This window comes from Pleurodeles waltl, chromosome 1_2, assembly GCF_031143425.1.
Source record: "Pleurodeles waltl isolate 20211129_DDA chromosome 1_2, aPleWal1.hap1.20221129, whole genome shotgun sequence".
Classification (NCBI taxonomy): Eukaryota; Metazoa; Chordata; class Amphibia; order Caudata; family Salamandridae; genus Pleurodeles; species Pleurodeles waltl.
Window position 1 is genome coordinate 1,231,445,856 of NC_090437.1, and position 21,156 is coordinate 1,231,467,011.

The following is a 21,156-nucleotide window of genomic DNA, read 5'->3' on the forward strand; positions in this document are numbered from 1 at the left end:
AGGCCTGCAGATCCTTTGGATCCAAGAAAACGCTCCGAAACAGAAGAGCACGGAGGCTCGAGATGGCATCCAGAAGCACCGACCATCTCAACGTCGAAGAGGAGGAGATCATGCAGACTGCTGTCTCCGTTCGAGGATCCAACTCCTACCAGGAATCCGAAAAGGACAGACCGGTCACGGCAGGACAGCACGTGAGTACACCTGCCCCTGTCTCAGCCAAGCCACAACATAAGGCCTTGGGGACACCACTGCCTGAAGGCCATGGCTCAACCTGAAAAAAGACCTTCGGGGACCAACCCACAACTTCGGCACCGAAAAAGGGCACTCGAAAGTTGTTTTCGGAGCCGAGGCCATCCTCAACCCTGACTTTTTTTCGATACAGAAAAAACCAGCTTCGTAGCCGAAAAAGCCTATTTATACTGAAGAGCATGCACTTTCACAAGTACTTAAATAAACCCACAAAGCTATTTAGGAGGACTCACAAATAGAGACAATTGATGAAAGGCAAGTTAGGATTCCCATCCATAAAGAGACTGGCAGAATTTTAACCACACCTCCTCCAAAACCAAAGAAGAAACTAGCCTTTCAAGAGGAATTAGACACTACACAGCATCCAGCTAAAGTGCCAAGAACAAAGGAAAAACCTCCATCTCCTCAATTTTCTCCTCCTCACTCTCCACATTTACAAATCTCTCCGCCTACCAGTCCTACACCTATGCAGTCACGATCGCACTCACTTGATTTGCAGCAGGACAATGTGGATCCATGGGATCTTTATGATCCAAACCCCATCCCAGACAACCCAGATTGCTATCCCTCTAAGCCTTCACCACCAGAGGATAGTACAGGCTACACTCAAGTCATAGCTAGGGCGGCATCGTATCACAATGTTGCCATGCATACTGAGCCATTAGAGGATGATTTCCTATTTAATACACTCTCCTCTACGCATGCAACATATCAGTCGCTTCCTATGCTCCCCGGCATGCTAAAACATGCTGACCATATATTCAAGGAGCCAGTAAAAGCAAGGATAATCACTCCTAGGGTGGAGAAAAAATATAAGCCACCTCTTTCCGATCCTGTCTATATTACCCAACAGTTACCTCCCGACAAGGTAGTGTAAGCGCTGCAAGTTCGCAGTCAGGTGATGCACTTCCACCAGACAAGGAGAGTAAGAAGTTTGACGCTGCGGGGAAAAGGGTGGCTTCTCAACCAGTGGATAATAGCCAACTCTCAAGCATTGTTGGCTAGATATGACAGGACCCACTGGGAAGAGATGAAAGACCTAATCCAACATCTCCTCAAGGATCAGCAAAAAAAAGGGCGCAACACAGAGAGCAAGGGCAAGCCATCACTAATAATCAGATCAGGTCAGCCCTAGACTCTGCAGATACAGCAGCAGAACCATCACCACTGCTGTAACCATAAGGAAACATGCATGGCTTAGGTCTTCAGGGTTCAAGCCTGAAATCCAACAGGCAGTGCTCAATATGCCGTTCAACCAAAAACAACTTTTTCGGTCCAAAGGTTGATACTGCAATTGAAAAGATGAAAAAGGATTCAGACACCGCAAAAGCCATGGGTGCACTGTATACCACTGTAAGGAAATGCCTCCTTGGCATGGTTGCCCCCTGACTTTTTGCCTTTGCTGATGCTATGTTTACAATTGAAAGTGTGCTGAGGCCTGCTAACCAGGCCCCAGCACCAGTGTTCTTTCCCTAACCTGTACTTTTGTATCCACAATTGGCAGACCCTGGCATCCAGATAAGTCCCTTGTAACTGGTACTTCTAGTACCAAGGGCCCTGATGCCAAGGAAGGTCTCTAAGGGCTGCAGCATGTCTTATGCCACCCTGGAGACCTCTCACTCAGCACAGACACACTGCTTGCCAGCTTGTGTGTGCTAGTGAGGACAAAACGAGTAAGTCGACATGGCACTCCCCTCAGGGTGCCATGCCAGCCTCTCACTGCCTATGCAGTATAGGTAAGACACCCCTCTAGCAGGCCTTACAGCCCTAAGGCAGGGTGCACTATACCATAGGTGAGGGTACCAGTGCATGAGCATGGTACCCCTACAGTGTCTAAACAAAACCTTAGACATTGTAAGTGCAGGGTAGCCATAAGAGTATATGGTCTGGGAGTTTGTCAAACACGAACTCCACAGCACCATAATGGCTACACTGAAAACTGGGAAGTTTGGTATCAAACTTCTCAGCACAATAAATGCACACTGATGCCAGTGTACATTTTATTGTAAAATACACCACAGAGGGCACCTTAGAGGTGCCCCCTGAAACTTAACCGACTATCTGTGTAGGCTGACTAGTTTTAGCAGCCTGCCACAAACCGAGACATGTTGCTGGCCCCATGGGGAGAGTGCCTTTGTCACTCTGAGGCCAGTAACAAAGCCTGCACTGGGTGGAGATGCTAACACCTCTCCCAGGCAGGAATTGTCACACCTGGCGGTGAGCCTCAAAGGCTCACCTCCTTTGTGCCAACCCAGCAGGACACTCCAGCTAGTGGAGTTGCCCGCCCCCTCCGGCCAGGCCCCACTTTTGGCGGCAAGGCCGGAGAAAATAATGAGAAAAACAAGGAGGAGTCACTGGCCAGTCAGGACAGCCCCTAAGGTGTCCTGAGCTGAAGTGACTCTAACTTTTAGAAATCCTCCATCTTGCAGATGGAGGATTCCCCCAATAGGGTTAGGATTGTGACCCCCTCCCCTTGGGAGGAGGCACAAAGAGGGTGTACCCACCCTCAGGGCTAGTAGCCATTGGCTACTAACCCCCCAGACCTAAACACGCCCTTAAATTTAGTATTTAAGGGCTACCCTGAACCCTAGAAAATTAGATTCCTGCAACTACAAGAAGAAGGACTGCCCAGCTGAAAACCCCTGCAGCGGAAGACCAGAAGACGACAACTGCCTTGGCTCCAGAAACTCACCGGCCTGTCTCCTGCCTTCCCAAGATCCTGCTCCAGCGACGCCTTCCGAAGGGACCAGCGACCTCGACATCCTCTGAGGACTGCCCCTGCTTCGAAAAGACAAGAAACTCCCGAGGACAGCGGACCTGCTCCAAGAAAGGCTGCAACTTTGTTTCCAGCAGCTTTAAAGAACCCTGCAAGCTCCCCGCAAGAAGCGTGAGACTTGCAACACTGCACCCGGCGACCCCGACTCGGCTGGTGGAGACCCGACACCTCAGGAGGGACCCCAGGACTACTCTGATACTGTGAGTACCAAAACCTGTCCCCCCTGAGCCCCCACAGCGCCGCCTGCAGAGGGAATCCCGAGGCTTCCCCTGACCGCGACTCTTTGAATCCAAAGTCCCGACGCCTGGGAGAGACCCTGCACCCGCAGCCCCCAGGACCTGAAGGACCGGACTTTCACTGGAGAAGTGACCCCCAGGAGTCCCTCTCCCTTGCCCAAGTGGAGGTTTCCCCGAGGAACCCCCCCCTTGCCTGCCTGCAGCGCTGAAGAGATCCCGAGATCTCTCATAGACTAACATTGCGAACCCGACGCTTGTTTCGACACTGCACCCGGCCGCCCCCGCGCTGCTGAGGGTGAAATTTCTGTGTGGACTTGTGTCCCCCCCCGGTGCCCTACAAAACCCCCCTGGTCTGCCCTCCGAAGACGCGGGTACTTACCTGCAAGCAGACCGGAACCGGGGCACCCCCTTCTCTCCATTCTAGCCTATGTGTTTTGGGCACCACTTTGAACTCTGCACCTGACCGGCCCTGAGCTGCTGGTGTGGTGACTTTGGGGTCGCTCTGAACCCCCAACGGTGGGCTACCTTGGACCAAGAACTAAGCCCTGTAAGTGTCTTACTTACCTGGTTAACCTAACAAATACTTACCTCCCCTAGGAACTGTGAAAATTGCACTAAGTGTCCACTTTTAAAACAGCTATTTGTGAATAACTTGAAAAGTATACATGCAATTTTGATGATTTGAAGTTCCTAAAGTACTTACCTGCAATACCTTTCGAATGAGATATTACATGTAGAATTTGAACCTGTGGTTCTTAAAATAAACTAAGAAAAGATATTTTTCTATACAAAAACCTATTGGCTGGATTTGTCTCTGAGTGTGTGTACCTCATTTATTGTCTATGTGTATGTACAACAAATGCTTAACACTACTCCTTGGATAAGCCTACTGCTCGACCACACTACCACAAAATAGAGCATTGGTATTATCTCTTTTTGCCACTATCTTACCTCTAAGGGGAACCCTTGGACTCTGTGCATACTATTCCTTACTTTGAAATAGTGCATACAGAGCCAACTTCCTACATTGGTGGATCAGCGGTGGGGTACAAGACTTTGCATTTGCTGGACTACTCAGCCAATACCTGATCACACGACAAATTCCAAAATTGTCATTAGAAATTCATTTTTGCAATTTGAAAAGTTTTCTAAATTCTTAAAAGACCTGCTAGGGCCTTGTGTTAGATCCTGTTTAGCATTTCTTTTAGAGTTTAAAAGTTTGAATTAGATTCTAGAACCAGTTGTAGATTCTTAAAAAGTATTCCAACTTTTAGAAGCAAAATGTCTAGCACAGATGTGACTGTGGTGGAACTCGACACCACACCTTACCTCCATCTTAAGATGAGGGAGCTAAGGTCACTCTGTAAAATAAAGAAAATAACAATGGGCCCCAAACCTACCAAAATACAGCTCCAGGAGCTTTTGGCAGAGTTTGAAAAGGCCAACCCCTCTGAGGGTGGCAACTCAGAGGAAGAGGATAGTGACTTGGAGGACAATTCCCCCCTACCAATCCTATCTAGGGAGAACAGGGTCCCTCAAACCCTGACTCCAAAAATAATAGTCGGAGATGCTGGTTCCCTCACAGGAGAGACCAACACCTCTGAAATCACTGAGGATAGCCCCAGTGAAGAGGACATCCAGTTAGCCAGGATGGCCAAAAGATTGGCTTTGGAAAGACAGATCCTAGCCATAGAAAGGGAAAGACAAGAGATGGGCCTAGGACCCATCAATGGTGGCAGCAATATAAATAGGGTCAGAGATTCTCCTGACATGTTAAAAATCCCCAAAGGGATTGTGACAAAATTTGAAGATGGTGATGACATCACCAAGTGGTTCACAGCTTTTGAGAGGGCTTGTGTAACCAGAAAAGTGAACAGATCTCACTGGGGTGCTCTCCTTTGGGAAATGTTCACTGGAAAGTGTAGGGATAGACTCCTCACACTCTCTGGAAAAGATGCAGAATCTTATGACCTCATGAAGGGTACCCTGATTGAGGGCTTTGGATTCTCCACTGAGGAGTACAGCATTAGATTCATGGGGGCTCAAAAGTCCTCGAGCCAGACCTGGGTTGACTTTGTAGACTACTCAGTGAAAACACTAGATGGTTGGATTCAAGGCAGTGGTGTAAATAATTATGATGGGCTGTACAATTTATTTGTGAAAGAACACCTGTTAAGTAATTGTTTCAATGATAAACTGCATCAGCATCTGGTAGACCTAGGACCAATTTCTCCCCAAGAATTGGGAAAGAAGGCGGACCATTGGGTCAAGACAAGGGTGTCCAAGACTTCAACAGGGGGTGACCAAAAGAAAGGGGTCACAAAGACTCCCCAGGGGAAGGGTGATGAGACAACCAAAACTAAAAATAGTAAAGAGTCTTCTACAGGCCCCCAAAAACCTGCACAGGAGGGTGGGCCCAGAGCCTCTTCACAAAACAATGGGTACAAGGGTAAAAACTTTGATCCCAAAAAGGCCTGGTGTCATAGCTGTAAACAGCATGGACACCAAACTGGAGACAAGGCCTGTCCCAAGAAAGGTTCCACTCCAAACTCCCATCCAGGTAACACTGGTATGGCTAGTCTCCAAGTGGGATCAACAGTGTGCCCAGAGCAAATCAGGGTCCACACTGAAGCTACTCTAGTTTCTGAGGGTGGGGTGGATTTAGCCACACTAGCTGTCTGGCCGCCTAACATGCAAAAATACAGACAGCAACTCTTAATTAATGGGACTAGAATAGAGGGCCTGAGGGATACAGGTGCCAGTGTCACCATGGTGACAGAAAAACTGGTTTCCCCTGGCCAATACCTGACTGGAAAAACTTACACAGTCACCAACGCTGACAATCAGAAAAAAGTACATCCCATGGCAATGGTTACTTTAGAATGGGGAGGGGTCAATGGCCTGAAACAGGTGGTGGTCTCCTCAAATATCCCAGTGGACTGTCTGCTTGGAAATGACCTGGAGTCCTCAGCATGGGCTGAGGTAGAACTAAAAACCCATGCAGCAATGCTGGGTATCCCTGAACTGGTGTGTGTGAAAACAAGAGCACAGTGCAAGGCACAGGGTGAACAAGTAGAGCTGGAGTCTGGAAGAATGGCCCAGCCTACCAAGAGGAAAGGAAAGTCAGTTGGGAAACCAACTGCAACACAGCAAAAGAAAGGGAACCTCTCTTCTCAGGAAGAAGTTCTGCCCTCTGAGGGAACTGAGCCTTTGGAGCTTGAACCTTACCAGGTTGAGCTCTTAGGCCCAGGGGGACCCTCAAGGGAGGAGCTGTGTAAGGGACAAGAAACCTGTCCCTCTCTTGAAGGCCTTAGGCAGCAAGCTGCTGAAGAGTCCAAAGGCAAGAAAAATGGAACGCATAGGGTCTATTGGGAAGATGGACTCCTGTACACTGAGGCCAGAGACCCCAAACCTGGTGCCACTAGGAGAGTGGTAGTGCCTCAGTTGTTCAGAGAGTTCATCCTAACATTGGCCCATGACATTCCCCTTGCTGGACATTTGGGACAAACCAAGACGTGGGAGAGGTTAGTCAACCACTTCTACTGGCCCAATATGTCCAACATGGTTAAGGAGTTTTGCCTCTCCTGCCCCACCTGTCAAGCCAGTGGTAAGACAGGTGGGCATCCAAAGGCCCCCCTCATTCCACTTCCAGTGGTGGGGGTTCCCTTTGAAAGAGTGGGTGTGGACATAGTTGGTCCACTAGAACCTCCCACAGCCTCAGGAAATATGTATATCCTGGTAGTAGTGGATCATGCTACCAGGTATCCTGAAGCTATTCCCCTTAGGTCGACTACTGCCCCTGCAGTAGCCAAGGCCCTCATTGGTATCTTTACCAGAGTGGGTTTCCCTAAGGAGGTGGTGTCTGACAGAGGTACCAACTTCATGTCAGCATACCTAAAGCACATGTGGAATGAGTGTGGAGTGACTTATAAATTCACTACACCATACCATCCACAAACTAATGGCTTGGTTGAGAGATTCAACAAGACATTAAAAGGCATGATCATGGGGCTCCCAGAAAAGCTCAAAAGGAGATGGGATGTCCTCTTGCCATGTCTGCTTTTCGCTTACAGAGAGGTGCCACAGAAGGGAGTAGGATTCTCACCCTTTGAACTTTTGTTTGGTCATCCTGTAAGGGGACCACTTGCCCTTGTTAAAGAAGGCTGGGAGAGACCTCTCCATGAGCCTAAACAGGACATAGTGGACTATGTACTTGGCCTTCGCTCTAGAATGGCAGAGTACATGGAAAAGGCAACCAAAAACCTTGAGGCCAGCCAACAGCTCCAGAAGTTTTGGTATGACCAAAAGGCTGCACTAGTTGAGTTCCAACCAGGGCAGAAAGTCTGGGTTCTGGAGCCTGTGGCTCCCAGGGCACTCCAGGACAAATGGAGTGGCCCTTACCCAGTACTAGAAAGGAAGAGTCAGGTCACCTACCTGGTGGACCTGGGCACAAGCAGGAGCCCCAAGAGGGTGATCCATGTGAACCGCCTTAAGCTCTTCCATGACAGGGCTGATGTGAATCTGTTGATGGTAACAGATGAGGATCAGGAGGCAGAGAGTGAACCTCTCCCTGACCTTCTGTCATCAGACCCAAAAGATGGCACAGTAGATGGAGTGATCTACTCAGACACCCTCTCTGGCCAACAGCAAGCTGATTGTAGGAGAGTCCTACAACAGTTTCCTGAACTCTTCTCCTTGACCCCTGGTCAGACACACCTGTGTACCCATGATGTGGACACAGGAGACAGCATGCCTGTCAAGAACAAAATCTTTAGACAATCTGACCATGTCAAAGAAAGCATCAAGGTGGAAGTCCACAAGATGCTGGAATTGGGAGTAATTGAGCGCTCTGACAGCCCCTGGGCTAGCCCAGTGGTCTTAGTCCCCAAACCTCACACCAAAGATGGAAAGAAAGAGATGAGGTTTTGTGTGGACTACAGAGGGCTCAATTCTGTCACCAAGACAGATGCTCATCCAATTCCAAGAGCTGATGAGCTCATAGACAAATTAGGTGCTGCCAAATTTCTAAGTACCTTTGACTTGACAGCAGGGTACTGGCAAATAAAAATGGCACCTGGAGCAAAAGAAAAGACAGCATTCTCCACACCTGATGGGCATTATCAGTTTACTGTTATGCCCTTTGGTTTAAAGAATGCCCCTGCCACCTTCCAAAGGTTGGTGAATCAAGTCCTTGCTGGCTTGGAGTCCTTTAGCACAGCTTATCTTGATGATATTGCTGTCTTTAGCTCCACCTGGCAGGATCACCTGGTCCACCTGAGGAAGGTTTTGAAGGCTCTGCAATCTGCAGGCCTCTCTATCAAGGCATCCAAATGCCAGATAGGGCAGGGAACTGTGGTTTACTTGGGACACCTTGTAGGTGGAGGCCAAGTTCAGCCACTCCAACCCAAGATCCAGACTATTCTGGACTGGGTAGCTCCAAAAACCCAGACTCAAGTCAGGGCATTCCTTGGCTTGACTGGGTATTACAGGAGGTTTGTGAAGGGATATGGATCCATTGTGACAGCCCTCACTGAACTCACCTCCAAGAAAATGCCCAAGAAAGTAAACTGGACTGTGGAATGCCAACAGGCCTTTGACACCCTGAAACAGGCAATGTGCTCAGCACCAGTTCTCAAAGCTCCAGATTATTCTAAGCAGTTCATTGTGCAGACTGATGCCTCTGAACATGGGATAGGGGCAGTTTTGTCCCAAACAAATGATGATGGCCTTGACCAGCCTGTTGCTTTCATTAGCAGGAGGTTACTCCCCAGGGAGCAGCGTTGGAGTGCCATTGAGAGGGAGGCCTTTGCTGTGGTTTGGTCCCTGAAGAAGCTGAGACCATACCTCTTTGGGACTCACTTCCTAGTTCAAACTGACCACAGACCTCTCAAATGGCTGATGCAAATGAAAGGTGAAAATCCTAAACTGTTGAGGTGGTCCATCTCCCTACAGGGAATGGACTTTATAGTGGAACACAGACCTGGGACTGCCCATGCCAATGCAGATGGCCTTTCCAGGTTCTTCCACTTAGAAAATGAAGACTCTCTTGGGAAAGGTTAGTCTCATCCTCTTTCGTTTGGGGGGGGGTTGTGTAAGGAAATGCCTCCTTGGCATGGTTGCCCCCTGACTTTTTGCCTTTGCTGATGCTATGTTTACAATTGAAAGTGTGCTGAGGCCTGCTAACCAGGCCCCAGCACCAGTGTTCTTTCCCTAACCTGTACTTTTGTATCCACAATTGGCAGACCCTGGCATCCAGATAAGTCCCTTGTAACTGGTACTTCTAGTACCAAGGGCCCTGATGCCAAGGAAGGTCTCTAAGGGCTGCAGCATGTCTTATGCCACCCTGGAGACCTCTCACTCAGCACAGACACACTGCTTGCCAGCTTGTGTGTGCTAGTGAGGACAAAACGAGTAAGTCGACATGGCACTCCCCTCAGGGTGCCATGCCAGCCTCTCACTGCCTATGCAGTATAGGTAAGCCACCCCTCTAGCAGGCCTTACAGCCCTAAGGCAGGGTGCACTATACCATAGGTGAGGGTACCAGTGCATGAGCATGGTACCCCTACAGTGTCTAAACAAAACCTTAGACATTGTAAGTGCAGGGTAGCCATAAGAGTATATGGTCTGGGAGTTTGTCAAACACGAACTCCACAGCACCATAATGGCTACACTGAAAACTGGGAAGTTTGGTATCAAACTTCTCAGCACAATAAATGCACACTGATGCCAGTGTACATTTTATTGTAAAATACACCACAGAGGGCACCTTAGAGGTGCCCCCTGAAACTTAACCGACTATCTGTGTAGGCTGACTAGTTTTAGCAGCCTGCCACAAACCGAGACATGTTGCTGGCCCCATGGGGAGAGTGCCTTTGTCACTCTGAGGCCAGTAACAAAGCCTGCACTGGGTGGAGATGCTAACACCTCTCCCAGGCAGGAATTGTCACACCTGGCGGTGAGCCTCAAAGGCTCACCTCCTTTGTGCCAACCCAGCAGGACACTCCAGCTAGTGGAGTTGCCCGCCCCCTCCGGCCAGGCCCCACTTTTGGCGGCAAGGCCGGAGAAAATAATGAGAAAAACAAGGAGGAGTCACTGGCCAGTCAGGACAGCCCCTAAGGTGTCCTGAGCTGAAGTGACTCTAACTTTTAGAAATCCTCCATCTTGCAGATGGAGGATTCCCCCAATAGGGTTAGGATTGTGACCCCCTCCCCTTGGGAGGAGGCACAAAGAGGGTGTACCCACCCTCAGGGCTAGTAGCCATTGGCTACTAACCCCCCAGACCTAAACACGCCCTTAAATTTAGTATTTAAGGGCTACCCTGAACCCTAGAAAATTAGATTCCTGCAACTACAAGAAGAAGGACTGCCCAGCTGAAAACCCCTGCAGCGGAAGACCAGAAGACGACAACTGCCTTGGCTCCAGAAACTCACCGGCCTGTCTCCTGCCTTCCCAAGATCCTGCTCCAGCGACGCCTTCCGAAGGGACCAGCGACCTCGACATCCTCTGAGGACTGCCCCTGCTTCGAAAAGACAAGAAACTCCCGAGGACAGCGGACCTGCTCCAAGAAAGGCTGCAACTTTGTTTCCAGCAGCTTTAAAGAACCCTGCAAGCTCCCCGCAAGAAGCGTGAGACTTGCAACACTGCACCCGGCGACCCCGACTCGGCTGGTGGAGACCCGACACCTCAGGAGGGACCCCAGGACTACTCTGATACTGTGAGTACCAAAACCTGTCCCCCCTGAGCCCCCACAGCGCCGCCTGCAGAGGGAATCCCGAGGCTTCCCCTGACCGCGACTCTTTGAATCCAAAGTCCCGACGCCTGGGAGAGACCCTGCACCCGCAGCCCCCAGGACCTGAAGGACCGGACTTTCACTGGAGAAGTGACCCCCAGGAGTCCCTCTCCCTTGCCCAAGTGGAGGTTTCCCCGAGGAACCCCCCCCTTGCCTGCCTGCAGCGCTGAAGAGATCCCGAGATCTCTCATAGACTAACATTGCGAACCCGACGCTTGTTTCGACACTGCACCCGGCCGCCCCGCGCTGCTGAGGGTGAAATTTCTGTGTGGACTTGTGTCCCCCCCGGTGCCCTACAAAACCCCCCTGGTCTGCCCTCCGAAGACGCGGGTACTTACCTGCAAGCAGACCGGAACCGGGGCACCCCCTTCTCTCCATTCTAGCCTATGTGTTTTGGGCACCACTTTGAACTCTGCACCTTACCGGCCCTGAGCTGCTGGTGTGGTGACTTTGGGGTCGCTCTGAACCCCCAACGGTGGGCTACCTTGGACCAAGAACTAAGCCCTGTAAGTGTCTTACTTACCTGGTTAACCTAACAAATACTTACCTCCCCTAGGAACTGTGAAAATTGCACTAAGTGTCCACTTTTAAAACAGCTATTTGTGAATAACTTGAAAAGTATACATGCAATTATGATGATTTGAAGTTCCTAAAGTACTTACCTGCAATACCTTTCGAATGAGATATTACATGTAGAATTTGAACCTGTGGTTCTTAAAATAAACTAAGAAAAGATATTTTTCTATACAAAAACCTATTGGCTGGATTTGTCTCTGAGTGTGTGTACCTCATTTATTGTCAATGTGTATGTACAACAAATGCTTAACACTACTCCTTGGATAAGCCTACTGCTCGACCACACTACCACAAAATAGAGCATTGGTATTATCTCTTTTTGCCACTATCTTACCTCTAAGGGGAACCCTTGGACTCTGTGCATACTATTCCTTACTTTGAAATAGTGCATACAGAGCCAACTTCCTACAACCACACAATACGGGGGATCCTTTCGTAAACCCCAATATAGAGGTGGATTTAGAGCCCAAACTGCCGAGCCAGCCACCTCACAGCCAAAGTCTGCCTACCAACCTCAATACCAACGAGGTGGTTTCAAAAGCACTTATAGGGGCCAGTACCCCAGAGGCAGGGGAAAATATCAAACCTCAAAACAAGCCTCACAACAAACTAAGCAGTTCCCAATTCACACCTCACCTGTGGTGGGAAGAGTGCAAAAGTTCCACAACAATTGGCTAGGCATTACCACAGACTGCTGGGTATTATAAATTATCTGCAATGGCTATTGCATAGAATTGGCACAAACGCCACCAAATATTCCACCAAAACCACACAAGCTGTCCACAGACCATATCACTCTGTTGCAAGAAGTCAAATCTCTATTACTCAAACAAGCAATAGAAGCGGTTCCACAAAATCAAATAGGGACAGGAGTTTACTCACTGTATTTCCTTATTCCCAAAAAGGACGGGACCTTTAGATCTCAGAACCCTCAATCTTTACATCCTGTCAGAACACTTTCACATGGTGACACTACAGGATGTGATCCCATTACTTCAACAACACGATTTCATTGCAACATTAGACCTCAAAAATGCATATTTTCACATACCCATCCATCCAGCGCACAGAAAATCTCATGTTTGTAATTTAAAGAAAGCATTATCAGTTCAAAGTGTTACCCTTCGGAATAACAGCTCCCAGACATTCACGAAATGCCTGGCAGTAGTCTCAGCCTACCTAAGAAGACAACACATTCATGTCTTTCCATATCTAGCTGATTGGCTAATAAAATCAAACAGTCATACACAGTGTCAAAACCATGCACATTATGTAATACAAACCCTGCACACCCTAGGGTTCTCCATAAACTGCCAAAAGTCACAACTACAACCTGCGCAAATTCAACAGTATTTAGGGACGATACTAAATACTCAAAGTGCTTGCAAGCCCAAATCTGCCAAGAATACAAGTATTTCACAATATATTGGCACAATTACAAACAGGACAATGATACACTGTCAAATTCGTGATTAAAGTATTGGGCATGATGGCATCCTGTATTGCCATTGTTCCACATGCAAGACTAAATATGCAGCCCTTGCAACAGTGCCTTGCACAACAATGGTCACAGGCACAGGGTCAACTTCAGGATCAAGTGTTTATAGACCGCCAAACATACATGTCCCTTCAGTGGTGGAATTCCACAAACCTAAACAAGGGGTGGCCATTTCAACACCCTGTGCCTCAGACCATACTTGCAACAGATGCATCAAGGATTGGCTGGGGAGCTCACCTCATCAATCGCAACAGCCAAGGACAATGGAATGCCGAACACAAACAGCTACACATAAATCACTTAGAGTTGTTAGCTGTCTTCCTAGCACTCAAAGCTTTTCAGAGTCTTCTCACTCAGAAGAATATCCTTATCAAAACAGACAATATGACAACCAGGTATTACCTAAACAAACAAGGAGGGACACATTTGTCCAACTCTCCCTCCTAGCCCAAAATATTTGGAAATGGGCAATCCACAACCAAATTCACCTGGTAGCACTATACATTCCAGGGATATACAACCAATTGGGAGATATTCTTGGCAGGTGTTCTCAGCAGAAATTATCAACAAACACATTAGTGGGAGATTCACCCTCAAATACTTTAAAAATACTTTCATCAATGGGGAAGACCGGACATAGATCTGTTCGCCACCAGTGAAAACGCAAAATGCCAAAACTTTGCATCCAGATACCCACATCCCCTATCCAAGGGCAATGCTCTATGGATCAATTAGTCAGGGATATTTGCTTACGCCTTTTCTCCTCTCCCACTCATTCCATTTCTAGTCAACAAACTGTGTCAAAACACGCTGTCTGATACTCATTGCGCCAACGTGGGCACGACAACCGTGGAACACAACACTATTAGACCAGTCAGAAGTACCACACTCCAAACTCCCAAACAGACCAGATCCGTTGACACAAAACAAAGGGCAGATCACACATCCAAATTCCAACACAATCTAGCAATTTGGCTCCTGAGGTCTTAGAATTTGGGTATCTACAACTACCAACGGAATGTATGGAAGTAATTAAGCAAGCAAGAAAACCCACTACCCGACAGTGCTATGCCAACAAATGTAAGATTTGTATACTACTGTCAATCTAAACAAATTGCCCCTCTTTCAGCATCAATACAAGATATTGTATGCTATTTGCAAAAATCAAATCTAGCTTTTTCTTACCTTAAAAATACATCTCACTGCAATTTCCGCATATTTGCAAAATATACAGCACAGCTCTTTATTTAGAGTTCCTGTTATCAAAGCCTTCATGGAAGGGTTAAAACTCATCATCCCACCTAGAACACCTCCAGTGCCTTCATGGAATCTAAACATGGTGCTTACGCGACTTATGGGCCCACCATTTGAACCTATGCACTCATGTCAAATACAGTTCGTAACATGGAAAGTCACCTTCCTAGTCTCAATTACATAATTGCGAAGCGTTAGTGAAATTCAAGCTTTCACCATTGAAGAACTGTTCATACAAGTACATAAAGTCGTACTACGAACTAACCCTAAATTTCTTCCTAAAGTAGTATCACCTTTTCATATCAAACAAACAGTAGAACTACCAGTCTTCTTCCCACAGCCAGATTCTGTGGCAGAGAGAGCCCTGCATACATTAGATATTAAAAGAGCTCTAATGTATTACATAGATAGAAGAAAATCATTCAGGAAAACTAAACAGTTATTTGTCTCCTTTCAAAAACCTCATACTGGTAACCACATTTCAAAACAAGGTTTAGCAAGATGGATAGTAAAATGCACCCAAACATGTTACCTTAAAGCTAAAAGACAACTCTTAGTTGCAACTAAAGCACATTCCACAAGGAAAAAAGGGGCTACAATGGCCTTCTTAGGAAATGTACCAATGGCTGAAAAATGTAAAGCAGCTACTTGGTCAACACCACATACATTTACTAAACATTATTGTGTAGATGTTTTAGCAGCGCAGCAAGCCACAGTAGGTCAAGCTGTACTAAGAACATTAATTCAAACAACTTCAACTCCTACAGGCTAACCACTGCTTTTATGGGAGGAACAGCTTTTTAGTCTATGCACAGCATGTGTATCTGCAGCTACACATGCCATTGAACGGAAAATGTCACTTACCCAGTGTACATCTATTCGTGGCATGTTCCACTGCAGATTCACATGCACCCTCCCTCCTCCCCGGAAACCTGTAGCCGTTTAAGTTGAACAAATACTTGTACATATATGTGTGTGTGTGTATATTATACTCTCACTCCTACCTTACTGTAGAAAGTTGGCTCTGTATGCACTATTTCAAAGTAAGGAATAGTATGCACAGAGTCCAAGGGTTCCCCTTAGAGGTAAGATAGTGGCAAAAAGAGATAATACTAATGCTCTATTTTGTGGTAGTGTGGTCTAGCAGTAGGCTTATCAAAGGAGTAGTGTTAAGCATTTGTTGTACACACACAGGCAATAAATGAGGAAAATTTCCTTACACTTACCCTCTGCGGGAAAACAATCTAAGATGGAGTCGATGCCCATGTGCAATGGAGCTGAAGAGTCGTCACTCGATCCTGTGACTTCAAACACTTCTTTGAAGAAAAACAACTTGTAACACTCCGAGCCCAACACTAGATGGCAGATGTATGCACAGCATGTGAATCTGCAGCAGAACATGCCATGAACAGATGTACACTGGGTAAGTGACATTTTTCATATATATAGTGTTAATCTCGGAACTGGTATTCATGTCCAGATACATGTTCCTGTGAATTTTAGACATGCTTGGAAAGCACTCATTTTGGAAAGGTGGGCTGAAAACATAGATTTTTCTTTATTCTGTTTTTGCCAATATTGTATATTCAGTTTTCTTGACAGGAGTAGAGAATTGGCTTTTTCCAGAATTAACTTTATGAAAATCGCAAATTTGTCTGTTTTACCTCCAAACTAATGTGCTTTTCTTTAATGGTTTAGGCTTTTCAATACAAATCCGTCACAAGAAAGACCTTTTGGCTTTAATTTTTCAACCAATGCCCAAAGTGATGCTAATATTTTTTGCAATAATGCCTTTTTGCCGAAACCTTTTGGTACAAGTGAAATTGGGGAGTCTAAATGTCCAGCAGAATTTCCAACAAGCTTCAGTACGCAGCCCCTCGCTCCAAGTTTTCTCTCTTGGACTGACAGAATGAATAACGAGAAACGTAACAAGCCAAAAAATCTATTTGAATCCTTCATTAAAACAGATACTTTCAGTAACGGCTTTGAAACGACAACAGTGAAAGACAGCTTTTCTACACCGCTGGTGTTTCAGAAGGAGATTCCCAAAACTGTACCACCACCTAGTAAAAGTCCAGAACTGCCAAAATTACTGGATTCCCCATCAGAAGATGAAGAAGGCTCACCAGTGCGAAAAATCAAACCAGACTACGACCATAAGCATCATTTTGAAGACCTGTACAGAAGGAAAGTTTACCTTGAGAAATTAGCAGCAAAGGCGGACAAGGCTGCTGGTTTTATTGGAAATTCAAGAAGAGGTCAGCGTTTCGAATTATACTAAGTCTTTTGTTTGGGGGTGTGGGGTGGATTTGTGCAAATTCTGTAAGGCGGCCAATTTGTAAAGAGAAAGGTAGGAGTCTTAAAGCAGTTTTCTAGACAAGCTTTTCTGTAATGCCTACATTACTGCTTTCTTCAAGCTGTGCTGAACCAGCTTTAGCAGCTTGCTTTCATCGCTCAGGTGCCTGTGGCTTTAGCTGTAATTGCCTTTCTTTCCTTCGGCCCTTCCGACTTAGGGTTCTGTACTCCTGCACGGCTATGCTGTCTGTTTTTAGGCATTCTTGGGTACTTTATTTTAGATCTGGGATTTTGACAGCTGCCACACCTTTCTTTTGCCTACAGTATGCATAGTGGGCTATGAGCCTGCCTCCTTCAACTATGTTCTTTACCAGCCTGATTGTTTTTAAGTTTATCCTAATGTTAATGGCTTCATCTGACTATTACACCTCCACTCGAGTGCTTGCTTTGAACTGTATGACTGACTAAACAACTATTTGCCGCCCCCACCCCCCATATTTCCCCTCCAACCCCCGTTTCTTTCCTGCTGGCCCATTCCTGCATTCTCACCATAATGTGCCTACATTGCATGAGTTACCATATCAAACGTAGAATGATTGGCTTTGCCAGTACTTGTTTGAGCTGGTGCTGACATGGCCTTCCTTTCCCTTATGAGGGGCCCTTGGTTTATTTGGCCGGTCATCTGTTCTGATGGAATGTACTTACGACGGGCTGCCTTTTCTACCTTGTTCTTACCAACATCATAATGAATAGCATTGTGCTACCTTTCTTGTGTGCACTGATGGATGAGTGTAGAGTTTCTACTTTGTAGCCCGTGACCATTTACCTTCACGTCCTGCGGAGTCAGTTGTTCGTTTTCGCAGTAAAATTTTTAGCCCGGAGCTTTTTTCTTGTCAGAATCTTTAGTTTTGTTTTCATTAACTCCACAGTAACTGTTCACAAGTCTGTCTTAAGTGACGCTGGGAAAGTTAGAAGGTTGCAGGAAAGCGGGGCATCGTTTGTGCAAGACGGCTCGTGCAATGATGTTGCACCTCACCTCCATAAGTGCCGGGAATGCCGTCTAGACCGATTTGGACGCACCAACGAGATGAAGGATTCTGCAGTTTTCTGTCGGTTCTTTCACTTCAGAAGGTAGGTAGTTTATGTAGCGGAAAAACCATGTCCTTGGCCACATAGCTCTTCTTAGGGTATTAGAATTGTATTTTGTGCTGTGAGGGTTTTGGGGCGTATTTCTCTGTTAAATGGGACCACGTGTATGTTTATGGTACACGAATCCCAATAGAATCTGAATGGAATGGTCTAAAATACCTTAATTTACTCCTGGCAGTGCACTGCAGCGCTTAATTCAGAGTTGACAGTCCATGCAAGGGACCTGCACATCCCCACACCAACATTTCAGAACTGTACTGCCCCCTAGGCCTGCTTTTCCAGCACCCTACGTGCTTTATTTTCTTTAAAAAAAAAAAAACATTGATTAAACGTTTTAATGCTTAGTTATTGGCTAAGCATTAAAAACAAGGCTGTTTTCGTCGCGCATCGCCAATAGCATTTGAATGGGGAGTGTGCGCTAGTTAAGGTGTTTCAGTGAAAGTAATGGTGTGTAACAGCATAGAAAGTGCGAGGTTGAGTAATTTGTTTTTAAGTGCTAATTAATTTGCTCATGTTAAATTGTCTAGAATTGAATAAATGTTTACCTGCGCATTACCTTTTTGCAGATTGCAGTTTAATAAGAATGAATTGCTGCGTGAAGATGGGTTCATGACGCCCAACAAATACGATTCTGAGGCTATCGGCTTGTGGCTCCCTTTGGCAAAAAATGTTGTTGGCTTAGATTTGGAAACAGCAAAATACATTCTTGCTAATATTGGAGACCACATCTGTCAGCTGGTGATATCCGAGAAGGAGGTCATGACTTCAATACCGCCACACAGTAAGGCTGAACTTTGTTCTATAGTATCCGTTGCCCCAGTGCTAATGGCCTGGAGGAAATGTTACGTTTACTTGACCTTTGAGACGTGTGCTTGCATCTGTTCAGGGCTGTGGTGAGTTGGTTACTGACTGAAAGTTTTTGATTTACGTACATTCCTGCGCCATGTATGCTGTTTAAGCAGGGTTGCAGTGAGGGACATCTTTTGACAAACCGCACAAGTTAACGCGAGAGTCTTGTTTAATTGTGTTATGGAGAGGGAAGGCCTGTCCAGGGTGCCTCCTGATAACTGCAGCAGCTTTTCTGCTGCCCTTGAACCAGTTGTGGTGATTTAAAAAAAAAAAAAAAAAGCATTAGTAATGCAATGGGTCTTGCATTTTGCTCGAGTTAAAGGTATTGGCATTGTAAACTTGTATGCGGACGTTTCTTGCCACATAAACTGAAAATTAAAAGTAAAACAGTTGTTCGATGGCATCTGTTGCTGCAGATACACATGTTGTGCATAGTCCGCCATCTGGTGTTGGGTCGGAGTGTTACAAGTTGTTTTTCTTCGAAGAAGTCTTTCGAGTCATGAGACCGAGGGACTCCTCCTCTTTGCTTCCATTGCGCATGGGCGTCGGCTCCATCTTAGATTGTTTTTTTTCTGCCCTCGGGTTCGGACGTGTTCCTTTTCGCTCCGGGTTTCGGGACGGAAAGATAGTCAAAACTTCGAAAAATGACGTCGGTATTGTTTCGCTCGGGATAGTTGGAATCGACACCGAATCGTGAAGAGCTCCGGTAGCCCTTCGGGGTAATTTCGATCCCCCGTCGGGGCCTGGTCGGCCCGACCGCGTGTAACATTGACACCGATGGAACGGACCCCGTTCCGATTCTGTCCTAAATGCCACAATAAATATCCATATACGGACCAACATTTGGTCTGTAACTTGTGCCTGTCACCTGAGCACAAAGAAGAAACTTGTGAGGCCTGTCGTGCGTTCCGGTCCCGAAAAACGCTCCGTGACCGTCGAGCCAGAAGACTACAGATGGCGTCCACGCCGACAGAACACCGAGAGTTCGAGGAACAAGGAGAAGAGGAGGAAGCCTTCTCCATCCATGAAACGGACTCGGATGAATTCGACGTCGAGGAAACTGTGTAAGACGTCGAAAAGCACACAGCACAAGAAAACAGACCAGGCCCAGGGGACGCCACTGCCAACTGGCCATGGCTCAACCCATAAAGGTGACCGTCCATCGGCACCGAAAAAGGCCGAACTGGTGCCCAGATCGTCCGACTCGGGTCGAGACACAGGCACGCAACATTCTCGGGACCGAGAAAGTGTTGCCGAAAGAGATCGATGCCGAGAAGGCGGAGCCGACGCTGCTCGACGCAGAGACAGCGGCACCGAGGATGATCGACGCCGAGAAGGCTCGACTCCGAAAAAGAAGAGATTCGCCTCGGAGCCGAAAACAAAAAAAGACAGTTTCGGTGCCAAAACAACCAGCAACCGAACCCACTACCGGCTCATATTCAGAGGAACAATCATTGTCCTCTCAAATGCGTAAACACAGGTTTGAAGAGGAGTTACAGACTACTGATGTAGACCATACACAAAAGAGGATCTTCATCCAGAGTGGAACAGGGAAGATTAGCACTCTCCCACCAATCAAGAGAAAAAGGAGACTAGAGTTCCAAACTGAACAACTGACACCACAAGCAAAGGTGGCAAAGAAAGCAACTCCGCCACCCTCTCCTCCACCTGTAACTCAGATATCACCGGCACAAACTCCGTCACATTCACCGGCTCACACCACCATGAGCCAAGATGACCAAGATGCTTGGGACCTATACGACGCACCAGTGTCAGACAATAGCCCAGAGTCATACCCTACCAAGCCCTCACCACCCGAGGACAGCACAGCGTATGCGCAGGTGGTAGCTAGGGCAGCAGAATTCCACAACGTGTCGTTACACACAGAACCTGTCGAGGATGACTTCCTTTTTAACACCCTCTCCTCCACCCATAGCAACTACCAAAGCCTGCCTATGCTTCCAGGAATGCTAAGGCACTCAAAGCAAATCTTCAAAGACCCTGTCAAGAGTAGAGCGATCACTCCAAGGGTAGAGAAAAAATATAAAGCACCTCCCACAGACCCTGCTTTTATCACCTCTCAACTGCCACCAGACTCAGTCGTGGTAGGAGCAGCTCGCAAAAGAGCCAATTCACACACATCGGGCGATGCACCACCCCCGGATAAGGAAAGCCGAAAATTCGACGCAGCTGGGAAAAGAGTCGCTGTACAAGCTGCAAGCCAGTGGCGCATCGCAAACTCTCAGGCGCTCCTAGCGCGTTATGACAGAGCCCATTGGGACGAGATGCAGCATCTCATCGAGCATCTACCCAAAGAATTTCAAAAGCGGGCAAAACAAGTGGTTGAGGAGGGACAAAACATCTCCAATAACCAAATACGCTCCTCTATGGATGCAGCGGACACAGATGCAAGAACAATAAACACTGCAGTAACCATCAGAAGGCACGCATGGTTACGCACATCTGGCTTTAAGCCAGAAATACA

The 21,156-nt window shown here is 47.0% G+C and overlaps 1 protein-coding gene across 1 annotated transcript in view; it reads left to right on the forward strand.

Annotated features, from left to right (window-relative positions):
- The window catches only part of KDM3A (lysine demethylase 3A), a 280,805-nt gene that overhangs the window by 98,194 nt on the left and 161,455 nt on the right, over positions 1 to 21,156 (forward strand). Inside the window, exons 10-12 of the mRNA XM_069204391.1 lie at positions 16,077 to 16,636; positions 17,603 to 17,804; positions 18,389 to 18,603. Coding sequence (XP_069060492.1) covers positions 16,077 to 16,636; positions 17,603 to 17,804; positions 18,389 to 18,603 — 977 coding nt within the window. The remainder of the gene's footprint in view (positions 1 to 16,076; positions 16,637 to 17,602; positions 17,805 to 18,388; positions 18,604 to 21,156) is intronic.